The sequence below is a fragment of the Cyprinus carpio genome, chromosome B2 (assembly GCF_018340385.1).
Source record: "Cyprinus carpio isolate SPL01 chromosome B2, ASM1834038v1, whole genome shotgun sequence".
Taxonomy (NCBI): Eukaryota; Metazoa; Chordata; class Actinopteri; order Cypriniformes; family Cyprinidae; genus Cyprinus; species Cyprinus carpio.
The window spans coordinates 29,538,762-29,553,569 of record NC_056598.1 but is presented as its reverse complement, the minus strand read 5'-3'; the positions used below and the strand labels follow the sequence as shown (position 1 = coordinate 29,553,569).

The window sequence follows — 14,808 nt, the reverse complement described above, 5'->3', positions numbered from 1 at the left end:
TTTACAGTAGCAACAATACCAGTAATGACTATATTATTTTATAACTATTTAATTGTAACAAAGTAACAAAACTACATAAGATTATTTAATTGCATGAAACATAACATAAAAAAATAAAATACAGAACCGCTTGTTATCACAGGGTGATTCGGTAGTTGTGATGGACGTGATTGTGCATAAAACACAGGCTCACCTGCAAAATCTTTGACGTTCACATCTGCGCCGAGCTCAATGAGTTCCTTCACCTGCTTGACGTCTCCTCTGATGGCGGCCATATGCAGAGGCGTCTCTCCTCTCTCGTTCCGTTTGTTCACTTTGTCCTTCTGTCGTGAGGACGAACTGCTAGCGATCTTCTTCTGCACCGCCGGAGATTGAGAGGGGTGGCTCGGTGTGGTATCTGAGATTACAAACCGATTAACCAGAACGTCAAGGTCATATGGTTTATCTCAATTGTCAATCTGACCTAACTAGACTACAAAAGGAAGTGAGTGCTCTGATAAAAACAGATTACATCATAACTCTCAGATCATAAATAAACTGGTGACTGCAGGTTTGTGACAGCGTTATTATAGGTAACAAAGACTATACATTTTTTTTTTTTTTTTTTGGATTTTCTATATTTATTATGATAGGACAGATAAGAACTGACAGAAAGTGAAGTGGGAGAGAGATTGGGGGTGGGGAGGTTTGGGAAAGGTCCTCAAGTCGGGATTCGAACTTGGGACGCCCACAGTGCAAACTAATTGAAATAATGCTTAAATAAAATAATACATAAATATTAGACTAAAAATGCTTAGCCTCAAAAACAAATGAAAATAAGATATGTTGCCCTTAAAAATATTAAAACAAACTATCTAAAAATTTCACTTAATGAAATTAAGCTTAAAATGATATATATATTAGATGAAAACTTTTAAAACATATTAGAAATGTTGCCTTGGCATCTAATTAAAAAAAGGTATTACAACTAAAACTATACAAAAATATTAATTGAGAAAAAGCAGGAATGAATTGAAAAATAAATATCAGATGAAAACTTAAAATAAATTAAGCTTTAAAAAATTAAATTAAATTATAGATAAATAGAAATACAAAAACAGAAACTGATAAAAAAATGACAAAAGCATAAACAACTAAAACTATAAAAAATTATTTTCATTAATTGAAACAAACCTGAAATTAAATAAAAGATAAATATTACACGAAAACTTAAAAAAATAAAATAAATAAATAAATAAATAAATAAATAAATAAATAATGAAAATTAGAAATGTCTGAAGTACCAAAATTACTAAAACTAAAACTAAAAAAAACAAACAAACAATAAAAAACAAAAACTGATGAAATTACAAAAACACAAAATTGTTTAAACTTAAATTAAATTTTTAAATGAAAAACTGGAAATATATAAAAAAAACAGCTAATTCAAAATATTAATGCAAACTATAACAGTATCTGAATAATACTTAACACTGTTGAGAGAGTGAGACATTATCATAAATGAAAACATACTAAAGCACACTCAATATGTATTTTTTGAGTAAATATTGGCTTTTGAACATGAATTCAATTTTAAGAGATACCGATGGTCTACTAAAGAAAATATCACTGACAAGGGTTAAAAAAAATTTATGTTCATTGTTTCCTACCTGGACTGTTGTCTCTCGCCGTCATCTGCATAACAAGTGCCATCTGCTTTCGTTCTGATAAAGGGTAGCCGAACAAAATGTTCACAGGGGTCGACTTCTTAGCCCCCGACTCCTTCTTAACTTTCTTCTTCTCCCGACCATCTTTGTCTGCAGTGAACAAGAAAAAACGAGGAACAGCGCATGAGCACGGCTCTCCTCTCGCACTCATGCATGTCAGTTCCTGAAAACCTCGACGTCTGATACAATTTATCCCTTTAAACAAATAGCAGAAGTGAAAAACAGCATAGGAAACTCTCCAGCCTGACAGACACATGCATTACCAATTTAGCGCCGTTCCCACGAGTCTTTGCGCTCTACTGAAATGCATGCGATTGAGACAGATGCAGCGGAGAAACCAAGAAAGTGTCAGTGTGTGTGCTTTCTTGAAACGAATCGACGAAAAGCGCAAAATTCCCGCAGAATGATGTAACCAAAAGTCGACGGTCTCTCTGAGAGTGATGCAAAAAGCCTAGCAGACAGACAAGGTCATGCCACAGCGGTTAGTGTATTCTAACGGAAATTCTATCCATTTCAGCCAGTGTTCTGATACGGAGGGAGGCTCAGGCGGAGACAGATAAACAAATGAAACCATGATGCGTCTTGGACCATTTGTGGCTGCTGGCGACTTTAGCGGAGGCAGTTACCTGCGTATATCCTGCAGGGAGGAAGTAATCTCTCTCCCCACGCATCGCTCGACTGCCCGGGGTCAGAGTCATCTACTAAGTGCAGAAGCAGAGAGGCGAGAGGAGGAGGAGGGAAAGGGACGGACGGAAGGGGGTTCAGGGTTCGAGAGGTGGATGGGGAAAAGGGTGGACGGGAGAGCAGAGCACTGATTACACCCACAGGCTCCGCCCCTCACTCAAATGACAAATCACAGCACAGGATTCAAAGATTCCGGGATGAATATTAAGAGCCACAGATGACATCATAAACCTAAATCCATCCAAATACCATCAAAACAGCAGGACATAAAAGTCCTCAAAATAAGTCCTCAAAATTATATATTCACAACGAGCTTCTGAAAAACTGCAATATTTGTTTGTTTATATAAATGTTGTGCATGTTAACTAAAACTATTAAAAATAGTTTTTTTTTATAACTGAAATAAAATGTAAATATTATTAGAAAACAATATTATATATAAATATTCAACTTAAACTTCAAAATGTGAAAATCAAAAAAAATGTTGCGTTGGCAACTAACTGAAATAAGTGTAATTTGAAGTACTGAACTAAAACTGAAACAAATTAAAGCTATATAGAAATATCTATAAAAAACAAAAATTAATAAAAATAATAAAAACTAAAGCTGAAAATATAAATGATGAAAGTTAATTCAAATACTAACAAATACTATATAATAGTACATATGGTATATATAATATGATATGTAAATAGTGTATAATTAGTACTAAAACAACAACAAGGTTTTAAGGCTAGGCGTTAAGACAAAATTGTTATATTTTGAGATTTTCACATAAAGACAATATAGTTATTTTAAGTTATTCAACAGAAAAATATAAATATTATGTTGCGATGACTTTTTTTTTACAAATATTTTACAAATTAAAAGGTACAATTTTTTTGCAAAGCAAAATATCATATGTTAAGGATTTATTTAATTAAAAATGATGAAATTTATAGTTTAGACTCTAAATTCTAAAACGTCCTGCTCTCTATTTTTGCATTATTCCATAATTCTTTGTAATTTTCACATGTAAATAATACACTGAAAACAGCACTGATATATATAACGCATTATAAACACTTACATAGTGGTTGACACACTTATATTATCACACATTATTATCATACCATCAGCGCTATTTGATTATATGATGTTGTTTTAATATTCTAAGCTGCCTTTTCTTATATTCTTATATTCTTATTCATTCTTAATGTAGTAATATTCAATAATATATTGTCTAAGAAGTCTTTTCTTATATAATCAACAGTATTAAATGTATTTTGCCTTCTAACTACAGAAATGAGACTAAAACAAGAGATTTTAGACTCCGTATAAAATAACGACGATATATTTTTCATTATTCCCTCATGATCTTCTGCTCCTTTTTGAGTCGAAGCTAGTGTGTTTTTGAACGAGACCCATGTATTTGATGAGGCTGGCTTAACCATTACATAACACCCTTGAAAAAAAACCTCTAGTACAGCTTGTGCAATAAAAACAGGTCTTAAAAGTGACCAGGAGGAGGCGGCAGTGAGGCACAGACACAAGCTACTAGTCCTTTCAGAGTGAATGTTAGACTGACCCGTGTCGGAGTCCCGCTCCTCGTTCCGGGGTGGACTGACGGTGAAGGAGAGCTTCCGTTTCATGGAAGACTTTGACTTCCCGTCTTTCCCCAGGATTTCACTCCGATCCAGCTTCGGAGTTTTGGCAAACGGAGAGATTTTCTCTTTACTCTGAGAGAAAGAATGAGACCGTATATGATATTAAATGAAAGAACATACTAGCAGTCAAAACACGCTCTGTCTAACTATGTATGCACAAAGCCTTGATCTGAATATAATAAACAGTTTGTATAACAGCATCAGTGCTCTAAAAATAAGTTTAAGGTCTTTCAAGTTGGTCAAATGCAAATGCAAAAGAATAGAATTACTAGCAAGCTGTACATTTTCTTGTCCTCATTATATATGCGTCTTAAAACCTGTTGAGGATTGATTCTGCTCACCTTCTTCCCCGCTGTCTTCTCCACCATGGCTCCATCTCGGTCCGATCCCGGTTTGGCCATGGTGCATCATCTGACTAGCTGTGGAAGCTACGGCTCACAGATTTCATCATGGGCCTGAAACACAAACATATGACTTGTATGAGAACTTGAAAAACTGAAACAATAATTAAACATTTCACTAAATATGAAATGTTGGGGCACATGGAACAAATGTCAGCCAATGTTACAGGCATCGGATGTTGAAAGCTAATTCAATTAGACTTACTTTTAGAATAGAATAGAATAATTATATATATATAATATATATATATATATATATATATATTATATACTATATATATATATATATTAGATTATATATTAATATATGTATATAGGGCTGCAACTAACGATTAATTTTGATAATCGATTAATCGGTCGATTATTTTTACGATTAATCGATGAATCGGTTTATGTACTTATATTTTAGTTTTGCCCATTTTTCCCCAAGTAAATTATTAACAAAGGGTCTTTATCATTCAACATAGACTTTTTAGAGATTTTAACCATTTTGCATTGTCATATCCTCATCAAAAAACATACCTGGAGTTGTGTTTTTATTATGTGTTAGTTATCCTTTGTCAAACTCTTCTGCAATAAAAACACTGACCCATACATACTCTAGCAAATTTCACAAGGAGATTTCAAATAATGTTTTCACCATGGCAGTCCTTAGGGCTCCTAAAGTAGTTTAACATCCCGAACAAAGCTTATTAAGGAATCTTTCAGAACATATTATCACGAAGAATAAGAATAAAATAGAATTAAAATTGCAGTTAAAATTGCATTTTATTATTTTCCTGTGAACACACAGCTTATACCTGGGAAACAGCTTTATAGCTTATGCTGTGAAATTGTAAACAATCCTTCCAATAAAGTGCCAATGGCATCAAACCTGAATGGAACTCACATTTTAAAGTAAAATCCATCAGAAGGTTGTCCAGAAAAAAAACTGGACACACAAAAAACCTGCTGTGTGAAAAAGAGCAGTGAATGCTTAGAAAAAAAGTGCATTTCAAATACATTTAAACATTAACCTCTCTCAGTCAGTCATAATTAGGCTGCAAGACTGAATTATGAACTGGTAAACGATAAAGCTTTAAATGTTAATTGTTAAAAAGCAATGTTATCAGCTTTTATGACTAAACATTTGCAAAACAACATTGTACTGCAGAATCTACACAAATAAAAGTCTTTGCACACTGTGATTTTCATCGGATTTAAATATGTAGTGGTCCTTATAACAGTGCAAAATTCAAAAATGTAATAAAGCGATAAAATGTTAACAAAACAGCTTATGCCTGAACTGACAGGAATTCGACTACCTGTGGGAAAATGAGGCAGAACACTATTCACTCATTATTTGAGAAAAACTTTGCATTGCAGTGCAAAAAGGTCAACATGTCCAAATGTTCAGGGGCTTAACAGTTAGGCTTGCTCTCTTTTTGCTCCCACACTTTGGATGACTTCGTCCGATTAGTTTTATCTTCCGCTTTTTTCTTTTTCTTTCTCGAGCTTACTCCACTGCCGCCTGCCTCACCCATCACGCTGAATGCTGGAGAGACGCTGTGCGGGAAGCACGTGACATAAAACGAGGCCAGCTATTGGCTATTCGCTACTTCTCCTGCTGTACTGGCTGAGTAAAACCTCCGGTGGCTCATTACTGCCACACTTTGGTCACCGCAGATTTAAAATATGCACGAAATGAGCCGCTTACGGCAAATAAAAAATTATTTAGCAACGAATCGATTACTAAATTAGTTGACAACTATTGTAATAATCGATTTTAAGCGATTAAATCGATTAGTTTGTTTCAGCTCTAATATATATATATATATATATATATTATATATATATATATATATATATATATATATATATATATATATATATATATATATATATATGTATAAATAAGTGCTGTCAAACTATTAATCGTGAATTAATCACATTCAAAATAAAAGATTTTGTTTACAGCATGTGTGTATGTACTATGTATATTTATACACACACACACACACACACACACACACACACACACACACACACACACACACACACACACACACACATATACATACATAATCTATGTTGACACTATTTATATATCTCATTATGATTATTAGTGAATGTTTTGGGCAAATATTACATGTAAAATTGCTAATGGAACAAGATTCAATTTGTTCTCCTAAGACCCCGAAATCCCCAAAATTTCAGGAACCAAAACACACACACACACACACACACACACACACACGACTTGGCAGGGGAAACATCTTGTTCACGCCACCAGAGAGAGACTCCAGCTCAAAAAATACATGAGACAATCTGTCAAAGTTGACCTCTAGGTACGGAGAAGAACTGAGACAGCAACAATCAATCTTCTCCTAAAGTCAGGAATAGTTTGGCACTTCTCAAGCCTGTTTGACATGTCAATTCAAAGCGCACTGAAAGCACAAAAGTGTACAGGAAATACAAGGAAGCTTCCATAAGTGATGTTCTGATTGGTTCTTAAACACCACTAATAACAAGCATCCGGGGTGCTTGAACTAAAATAATATTCATAAAGCCGAGCTCATGTTTTGATCATGTTTCGGAGGTCATTCAGTGGGAACAGGATTGATGTTCATGTCGCCTGATTACAGACGGCTCCATGTGTTTCACACCAGCGTAACAAAATAATAAGCACACAAAACCCCACAAACATGCTGCACAATGATGTCTGACAACTTATAACTAGCACTGTGGCAGTACCATAGTATCAGATGGTGATACCACAGCACTCTGCAATATTTACCTAGATATATTTTACAAATGTATTTAAAATAATAAATCATTTATAATATTACTCTGCTTAGTATGAAAAAATACAGAATTCACACAAACAAATAACTGAATCAGTTTTAATTTGATTCACTGAAAGTGAAATAAATCAGACTTTAACACTACTGAATTTACAATTTAATACTCACCAGCAAAATAATCAGCCATATTTTATGAATATTCACTTTATCACTACATGGTATTAAAGGTAAATTGTATTACCATAGTATCTTTTCCAAATAAATTAATTGTTACTAAAGTGTCGTTTTAATAAGTTATTGATGTGTTCTGCAGGTAGACCTATATCCCAAAATAAAATAAAATATAACACTAATATTAACAACAGTAATGTGATTATTTTTGTAATAACAGGTGGTTTAATAGGAGATTTAAAAGGAGTATTAAATGTAGCTATAACACATAATATTATTAATAATTATCACACACACACACACACACACACACACACACACACACACACACACACACACACACACACACACACACAATTACGCATAAACAGAAATACACACACACACTGTTTTGTATTTCATATTTGATTGCTCAAATGCTTTCTTGCTTTTCTTGGTCTTTCTATGGCTACAGTAAACCATGCATCTGCATACATTTTTGTATGAACACAAAGAGCCTAAAGAATAAAGAGTTGTTTACACATCAAAACAAGCTTCACACAAACCACCAGCCGAACACTAGACCTTCAGTGCTTATCTTTACATTATATTCTGCAATTTCTCAAAGCAACAAACAAGAAAGTCAGCAATTAGAGAGCGTCTGACGCTGGCGGCCGGGTCTCTTCTGGATGAAAGGCAAATCTGCAGAGACCCACAGACCTCAACAATACCTTCCCCGACAGACTCGAGCAGATGACACGGAGCAGAGGCTCCTGGGAAAGAACATTTCCACGACACCTGACACCCAGCGGGACGGAGTAAAAACCAGCCGAGTCACTCCCTCTGAGAAAGACGAGGCGGTGAGGAGAAAAGAGCTGCGCAGCGTCCGCGTGCATCATTAGTGTGTGACAAATGTGTTACAATTACACCACAAGATTTCCTGTGCCAGCGTAAAAACCGTGCTACACACACAGCCTCTTAAACCCAATAATCCATCCTCTCTCAAGTCTCTAAAGTTTCACCCTCACAAACAAGTTACAACCGGACTAGTAAGCTTTTAAAAACAAGTTTAAATCACGCTTAAACCAACCCATTCGAACCAACGCATGTTTCAGGACTGAAACATTTTCTTAGAAGTCTGTGCATTTTTGATATGGCCAATATTAACATTTTAATAATTAAAAATGAGGTTTCATACCCTACATGTGCACATCCTCCTATCAACATCACAAATAGCATGCTATTGATGCATTAGTCCTGATAAATCAGATTTTAATTTGAGTCGTATTCTATAGCGACCGGAATCTAAAACAGAATCAACGTAGCATAATTTTTCACATTATATTTATTATAAATATAAAGGTCTCTGACCAAATGAAGGAAAACTTGTTGAAATGAAAACCCAAGGATCACCTTTGAAAATGGACCTTAATTAAGTAGTAAACTGGTGTGAAAGGGCTTCACAATGTGCAATATTAGAAGTAGCACAAGATAATACAAGCTTTTCAACACTATATACATCAGTCGCATAATCCTCCAAATAACTGAAAATATATAACAAATACTACTGATCAAATGTTTGGAATAATTTAAGATGGTTTAATGTTTCTGAAAGAATCTCTTCTGCTCACCAAAGCTCCATTTAATACAATTTATTAAAGCTGCATTTATTGAAAATAGAGTTTTCATGTCAATAAATGGTGTAAAATTGGTATCATACAGAAAAAAAAACCCTAGTTGTATCAATTTCCACTCAAACTGCTAGTAAATTTCGCAAATAGTTACAAAGAAATTTCATGTATGCAGTGAATTACAATTTCGAAGTAGAAAAACAGAAACTGTATTTTCTTGTAAAACCCAATAGTCTTCATTTACAACTTCAAAAAATATATATTTTTTTAATAGTTGCATTTAAAATAGCATGCACTTAACAGGTTGCATTAGTCTTTTTATTTTACTTATGTATCTTCCTAAAGCAAAACTAACTAGTCATCTCGTCTGCCCCTTCCATGTCTAGCATCATCTGTTTGAGATTTCACCTAACTCTTCACCGGAACCCAAAAATGAAAAATTTAACACCAGGAAACAGCGTTCATTGTTTAGTGTGCACTCTAGGTAGTCGTCAAAATGAATATTTCATGGGTTTATTCCCTCTGAAGTTCTTTGTTATCATGAAATCCCTCACATCCACAGGCCTGGCATCACAGAGAGACGTCAAACACTCTGAGGAAGCTCGGAAAGACGGCTTTCTGCCCCAGAAACGAACCTCACAGTCGTGATTACAATACGCTGTTTACATCAGAGTCACAAAATAACATTCAAGGTTATTCTGGAAGTACACGGATGGAGGACTGTACCAGTGCATGCAAACTGCCAACTAAATTTCAGTGAACGTTTGGGAAGCAAATGACTAGGTTTATTCTTGCCTCCGAGACGTGAGACGAAGGCAAAAACAGGCACGCAGAAAGACGGGGCCGGAGCCAGGGAATGGAAACACAAACAGAGCGCTCCAAACCCTCCAGCGTGTGACCTCGGACTGCCGCCTCTACTGGGACAACGGCAGTGGAACGACTGACAGGCCTGGTTTATTCTCCCAGCAGCCCCACCAACAAACCACCCTGTGTGGCATCACCACGTATACATCGAGCATGACGGCTCTGTGTGTCCTCTTGACCCCGACACGGACAAATAAACTACGGGAACAGCTTTGGAAAAGCGGGAAAAAGAAAGAAGTACAGAACAAATATTGAAAAAAGGGTTTGGTCCAGATTGGATATCTGTTTAATTCTGTATTCATGTGGCAAGTTGTTCTTCGACTCCTGCTCTGTATTTCATTTTTTTATTTTTTGCATTACTTCATATTTATGTGTAAATAATAGGATTGGAAATACAGAATTCTCCATTTGAATAAATTCTCATTGTAATTAAATGATATTGATCCTTTAATTACAAGAACTGATGTTTTAGTCTGTGCTGTTTTCAGATGATGAAATAAAACTATTATTTGTAATATGCCTGATAATCACAACAAGTTTATGCTTTGTATGCTTTGATATTAGTTTCAGTTCCAAACTCTGTCAATTTCATACCAAATTTCAAACAATAAATGTCATGTTTACACTCTTTTCACATATCAAGACACTCAAACTACATATATAATCCATTCTACTCTTTACTACTAGTTATAGCATGAAATAAACATGAAAGAGTATCAGAAGTACGTCGAAAGAAACAGTACAGCTTACTGAAATGTACAATCTATCATATAATCACTTAATTAGTGTAATTAACATAATTAAACGGCTTGTAAACACTACCACTTATCACATTTACCTCAAAAAGCCATTCAGTGTCCATAGCTTGAGATCGAGCTAGAAAAAGTCTAGAGTGGAGTATCTGGATATGCACTACATATTTATTATGCTTTTACTTTAATATATGTTTGAATAAATCAGTCATGAAAACCAGTTATTACAGCCATGGCTTGAATACCAATTTCAAAATACAAAATGCAGTAGAAACAATTATATCATTAAAAAGTTATTACACAATGTTATTCTAATAAAACCCGGCCTATGTGCAATTTCAATGTTTCTATACAAATCAACAAGCTGTTACATTTTAACCTTTAATATTATACCAGCGGTCAGCGATCCCTGTATATTTTACAGCATTAGTTGAGAGATTTATTTCATTGAGAAAAAACTGACATACTAAATATGGTATATCCAAATGATATTCCAATCAAAAGGAAACAAAATTTAAATGTAATCAAAAAGCAAGCTCAAAAACGATTTGAATCATGAAAATTGTCTCAATGTCCAGTCTAATAAATAGCATAAATCAGAGTGTGTAAATACAGCTACAGTACGGCAAAAGGACAGGCAGATGATGCTGCAGTTGAACCCACGAACGTAATCCAGCAGCACCACGCTAAACAAACAACAGGAAACTGTAATCAAATCTTCAGAGGTAAACTGTTTACCATCGACCAAATATTCTCTGAACGGAGAAACACTGAGTCACAAAACCTGCCAGGATTCCAGAAACAAAGACAAATCTGAGCAGAAGGAATCGTGCCACTTTCTTGGTGGGTAGGAACATTAAGGCCAGAAAACAGTTTGCAGATGAAAACGTGACTAAACTAACTCAGCGAGAGCATCTTTAAGCTCTTGCTTCACCATTAGAGTAACTGACTTGAAAAGTGAAACTGATTGTAGAAGAACAATTTAAGCTAATGTTAAGCTACCTGTTACAGTCACGCGTTCTTGCATTGCATTAGGAATTGCGGACTGACATGCAAGAACATACAAAAATAAGCTTGCGCAGCTTGAAGCTTTTGCGTTCATAATTATGACAGTCAGTAATTACAGTCAATGTCATAATTACATTCAGTCATTTTGAAGACACTTTTATCTAAAGCAACTTACAACTGGGGATTACATAAAGCGATTCTCCTTAAAGAGTAATGCCAAGTTTTAAGAATTTGTTCAAATAAGTACAAGTTAGAAAGGGAAGGAATAAATAAAGATAATATATATATATATATATATATATATATATATATATATATATATATATAGGATGAAGTCAAGTAGCGTCGAAAGTGATGAGTTTTCAGCTGTTGCATGAAAATTGTCAGGGATTCAGAATACCGGAAAGGGATGGGAAGATCATTCCACCAGCCAGGAACGGTGAACGAGAATGTTCTGGAAAGTGAATAATAATTATGACCTAGGAAGTGTTAAAAAAATACTGATTCACACAAATCTTAAAGGTACTGTATGTAAGTTGATAATTATCACATACAATATATTAAATGCATAAAAATGTCAATTTTGACTTGTATTTGTTTGTAATGTATTTTATGTAATTAAAAATATTTCCAAATATTCATCACAATCCAGCATATTAACTGGAATAATTAAGTAATTTCACCATGTACATGTATATTTTTTGTGGCGACATTTAGCAATGTAACAGCATACAAATATAAGCTTGCATAGCGTGAAGCTTTGTGTTCAAATACTTGCATAATGGAGTATGTATTGAGATTAAAGGGATAAACAACTTCCAAACCTGTATGAATTTTTCATCTGTGGAACACAAAAGAAAATATTTAGGACAATGTCTCTTTAGTTTATACAATTAAAATCAGTGGGGACCAATCAGTAGCTACGTTTACATGCAACCAAACAATCTGTTAACAGTTGGATTGATGGCTAACTCAAACTGAAAAGCCTTTATGTAAATGTTTAAATTAATCCGATTCATCTTGATCCCAATGAAACTTTGATCCGACTGGAGGCAGTGGTGTAGACCTGAAACAATCTGATCAATAGGAAAAATATTAATAATGTAAATGCTTGAATACCACTATTTTCTCAATCAGACTTAAAAATACTTTAAGATTGAAGGTTTGGGATTCGTATTACCAGAACTTTAAGAATCAGACTGACGGATATTATACACACAAACATACCTAGTGTTGTTTTGGACTTTCATTGTACAGACAAAAACAGTATAATAAAAATGTAAATAATTCTGAATATCTTTTGTGTTTCAAGAATATGGGAAGTCATGCAGGTTTGGAACGATGCGAAGGTTGAGCAAATGATCACAGAATTTTCATTTTTGAACTTTCCTTTTAAATTTGCAAGAATAGTCTGACAGACAAAAAGAACATGATGAGCTAGATCATTCAAATCACTACGGGTGTGACTGTAATTACTAAAAAATCTTTGAAATGTACAGTGTGAAACTTCTGACAGTTCCTGTATGATGCTGTACACACACACATATGCTACAAAATATACTAATCGGCAAGAGTCCAAAATCCCAAAACCATTTACGCTCACATCTGCTATCTCAACAAAAAGGTAATTCATACCCCTGGACCACTTTTTTTAATAATAAAGGTGCTGCTATCCTCAGCGCGCACTGCAGTCTGCCATTCAACCTCTGCAATGCATCACAAGACAATATCCAAAGCCCTGAAACACAGTGCATTTCTAATATAACCACTGCATGTTATAAACACCTTCATTTTAATGTGATCCCACAGGTACAATATAACAACAGCATACCTGCTTAATTGCTTTATAAAACACATAATAAATATATTAACGATGCAAAAATTCATTAAAAAGCTTTTTTTTTTTGAGAGTTTTTTTTAAGGGGTCTGTGTTCTAGAGAGAGATATTGTGTATCCTTCAGATGCATGTGGTTTAAACTGGATGTGTTGTTATTCAGGTATCTATGTATAAACACAAAGAGAGTTTAAGTAATGATAACTACTTGCTCTACAAGATTCTCTTCAAACTGTTGCTCTCAAAAAATAAAAGCAACTGTAGAAGCAATGCAGCCATTATGAGAATGCAACACATACTTGCACATTCAGAGCTGGAAATAACTTGTTTAAGTGGTTAATTGGTTTAAACTGATATTAAAGGGGTCATATGATGTTGCTAAAAAGAACATTATTTTGTGTATTTGGTGTAATGAAATGTGTTTATGTGGTTTAAGGTTCAAAAAACACATTTTCCACATACTGTACAATATAATTTCTCCTATATGCCCCGCCTTCTGAAACGTGTCATTTTTTTTTTTTTTTTTTTTACAAAAGTTCCCATTGACATGGTTCCTACACAGTGTTCATTGCCCCCTACTCCCTGAGCAGGGGAAATCCATTGAAGTTTACTTAAATGCAGAGCATTTATTCATGGATCTGCGCTGCGCGATGTCTTCACACACGGACAAGTGTGACATCATATACCTCTGTAAATAAATACAATTTAAATTCACGTCTCACTCACTTCAGTGCAGTCTGAATGGAACATATACGTTCACTTCGAACTGGAATCATGGCGGAATATCCTGTGATGTTCGTAGTCAGAAGAGCCGGCATTGTAGTCTTCTCTGTATTGTAGTATTCTCTCTCAGGAACAGGAAATGGTCTTCTATAATATGAGTTTTTGGGTTGTGTTTTTTTGGGTTGGTGTTGTAAATACAACTTAACCACTGATTTCTAGTTGTGTCCTCTTTTGGAAGGCCAAACAAAGTATTTTCTCTTTCACAACGAAACAGCGTCTTCACAACATGGCGCTGGCAGCAACAGCGAGAATAAAAGTTTATGCCTTCTTTCTTTACATGAACATCTGGGCGGCATTATGCAAATCGTCCCACATTGTGACATAGACATGTGGGGGCGTGTTTAAACGAGGCGTTTTAGGAGGGCTTGGACGAGTCTTAACTTTTATAAAGAATATCTCTTTGGATTTGAGACTTTAGTCTTTGCAACTTTACAGATCTTATTTATGCACCAAGAGCTTGTAACACTCCAAAGAGAAAGGAAAACTTCGCATCATATGACAATATTTTTTGGTAACTCTGTCATATTCTTCCATATTCACCATGGAAATATCAAGGTAGGCTATAT

The 14,808-nt window shown here is 34.6% G+C and overlaps 1 protein-coding gene across 1 annotated transcript in view; it reads right to left on the bottom strand.

Moving 5' to 3' along the window:
- LOC109073834 (ankyrin repeat domain-containing protein 12-like) overlaps positions 1-14,808 on the bottom strand; it is a 51,580-nt gene that overhangs the window by 10,447 nt on the left and 26,325 nt on the right. Inside the window, 4 exon segments of the mRNA XM_042719067.1 lie at positions 194-397; positions 1,650-1,796; positions 3,958-4,108; positions 4,378-4,491. Of these exon segments, the coding sequence (XP_042575001.1) occupies positions 194-397; positions 1,650-1,796; positions 3,958-4,108; positions 4,378-4,437 (562 nt within the window). The 5' untranslated portion in view covers positions 4,438-4,491.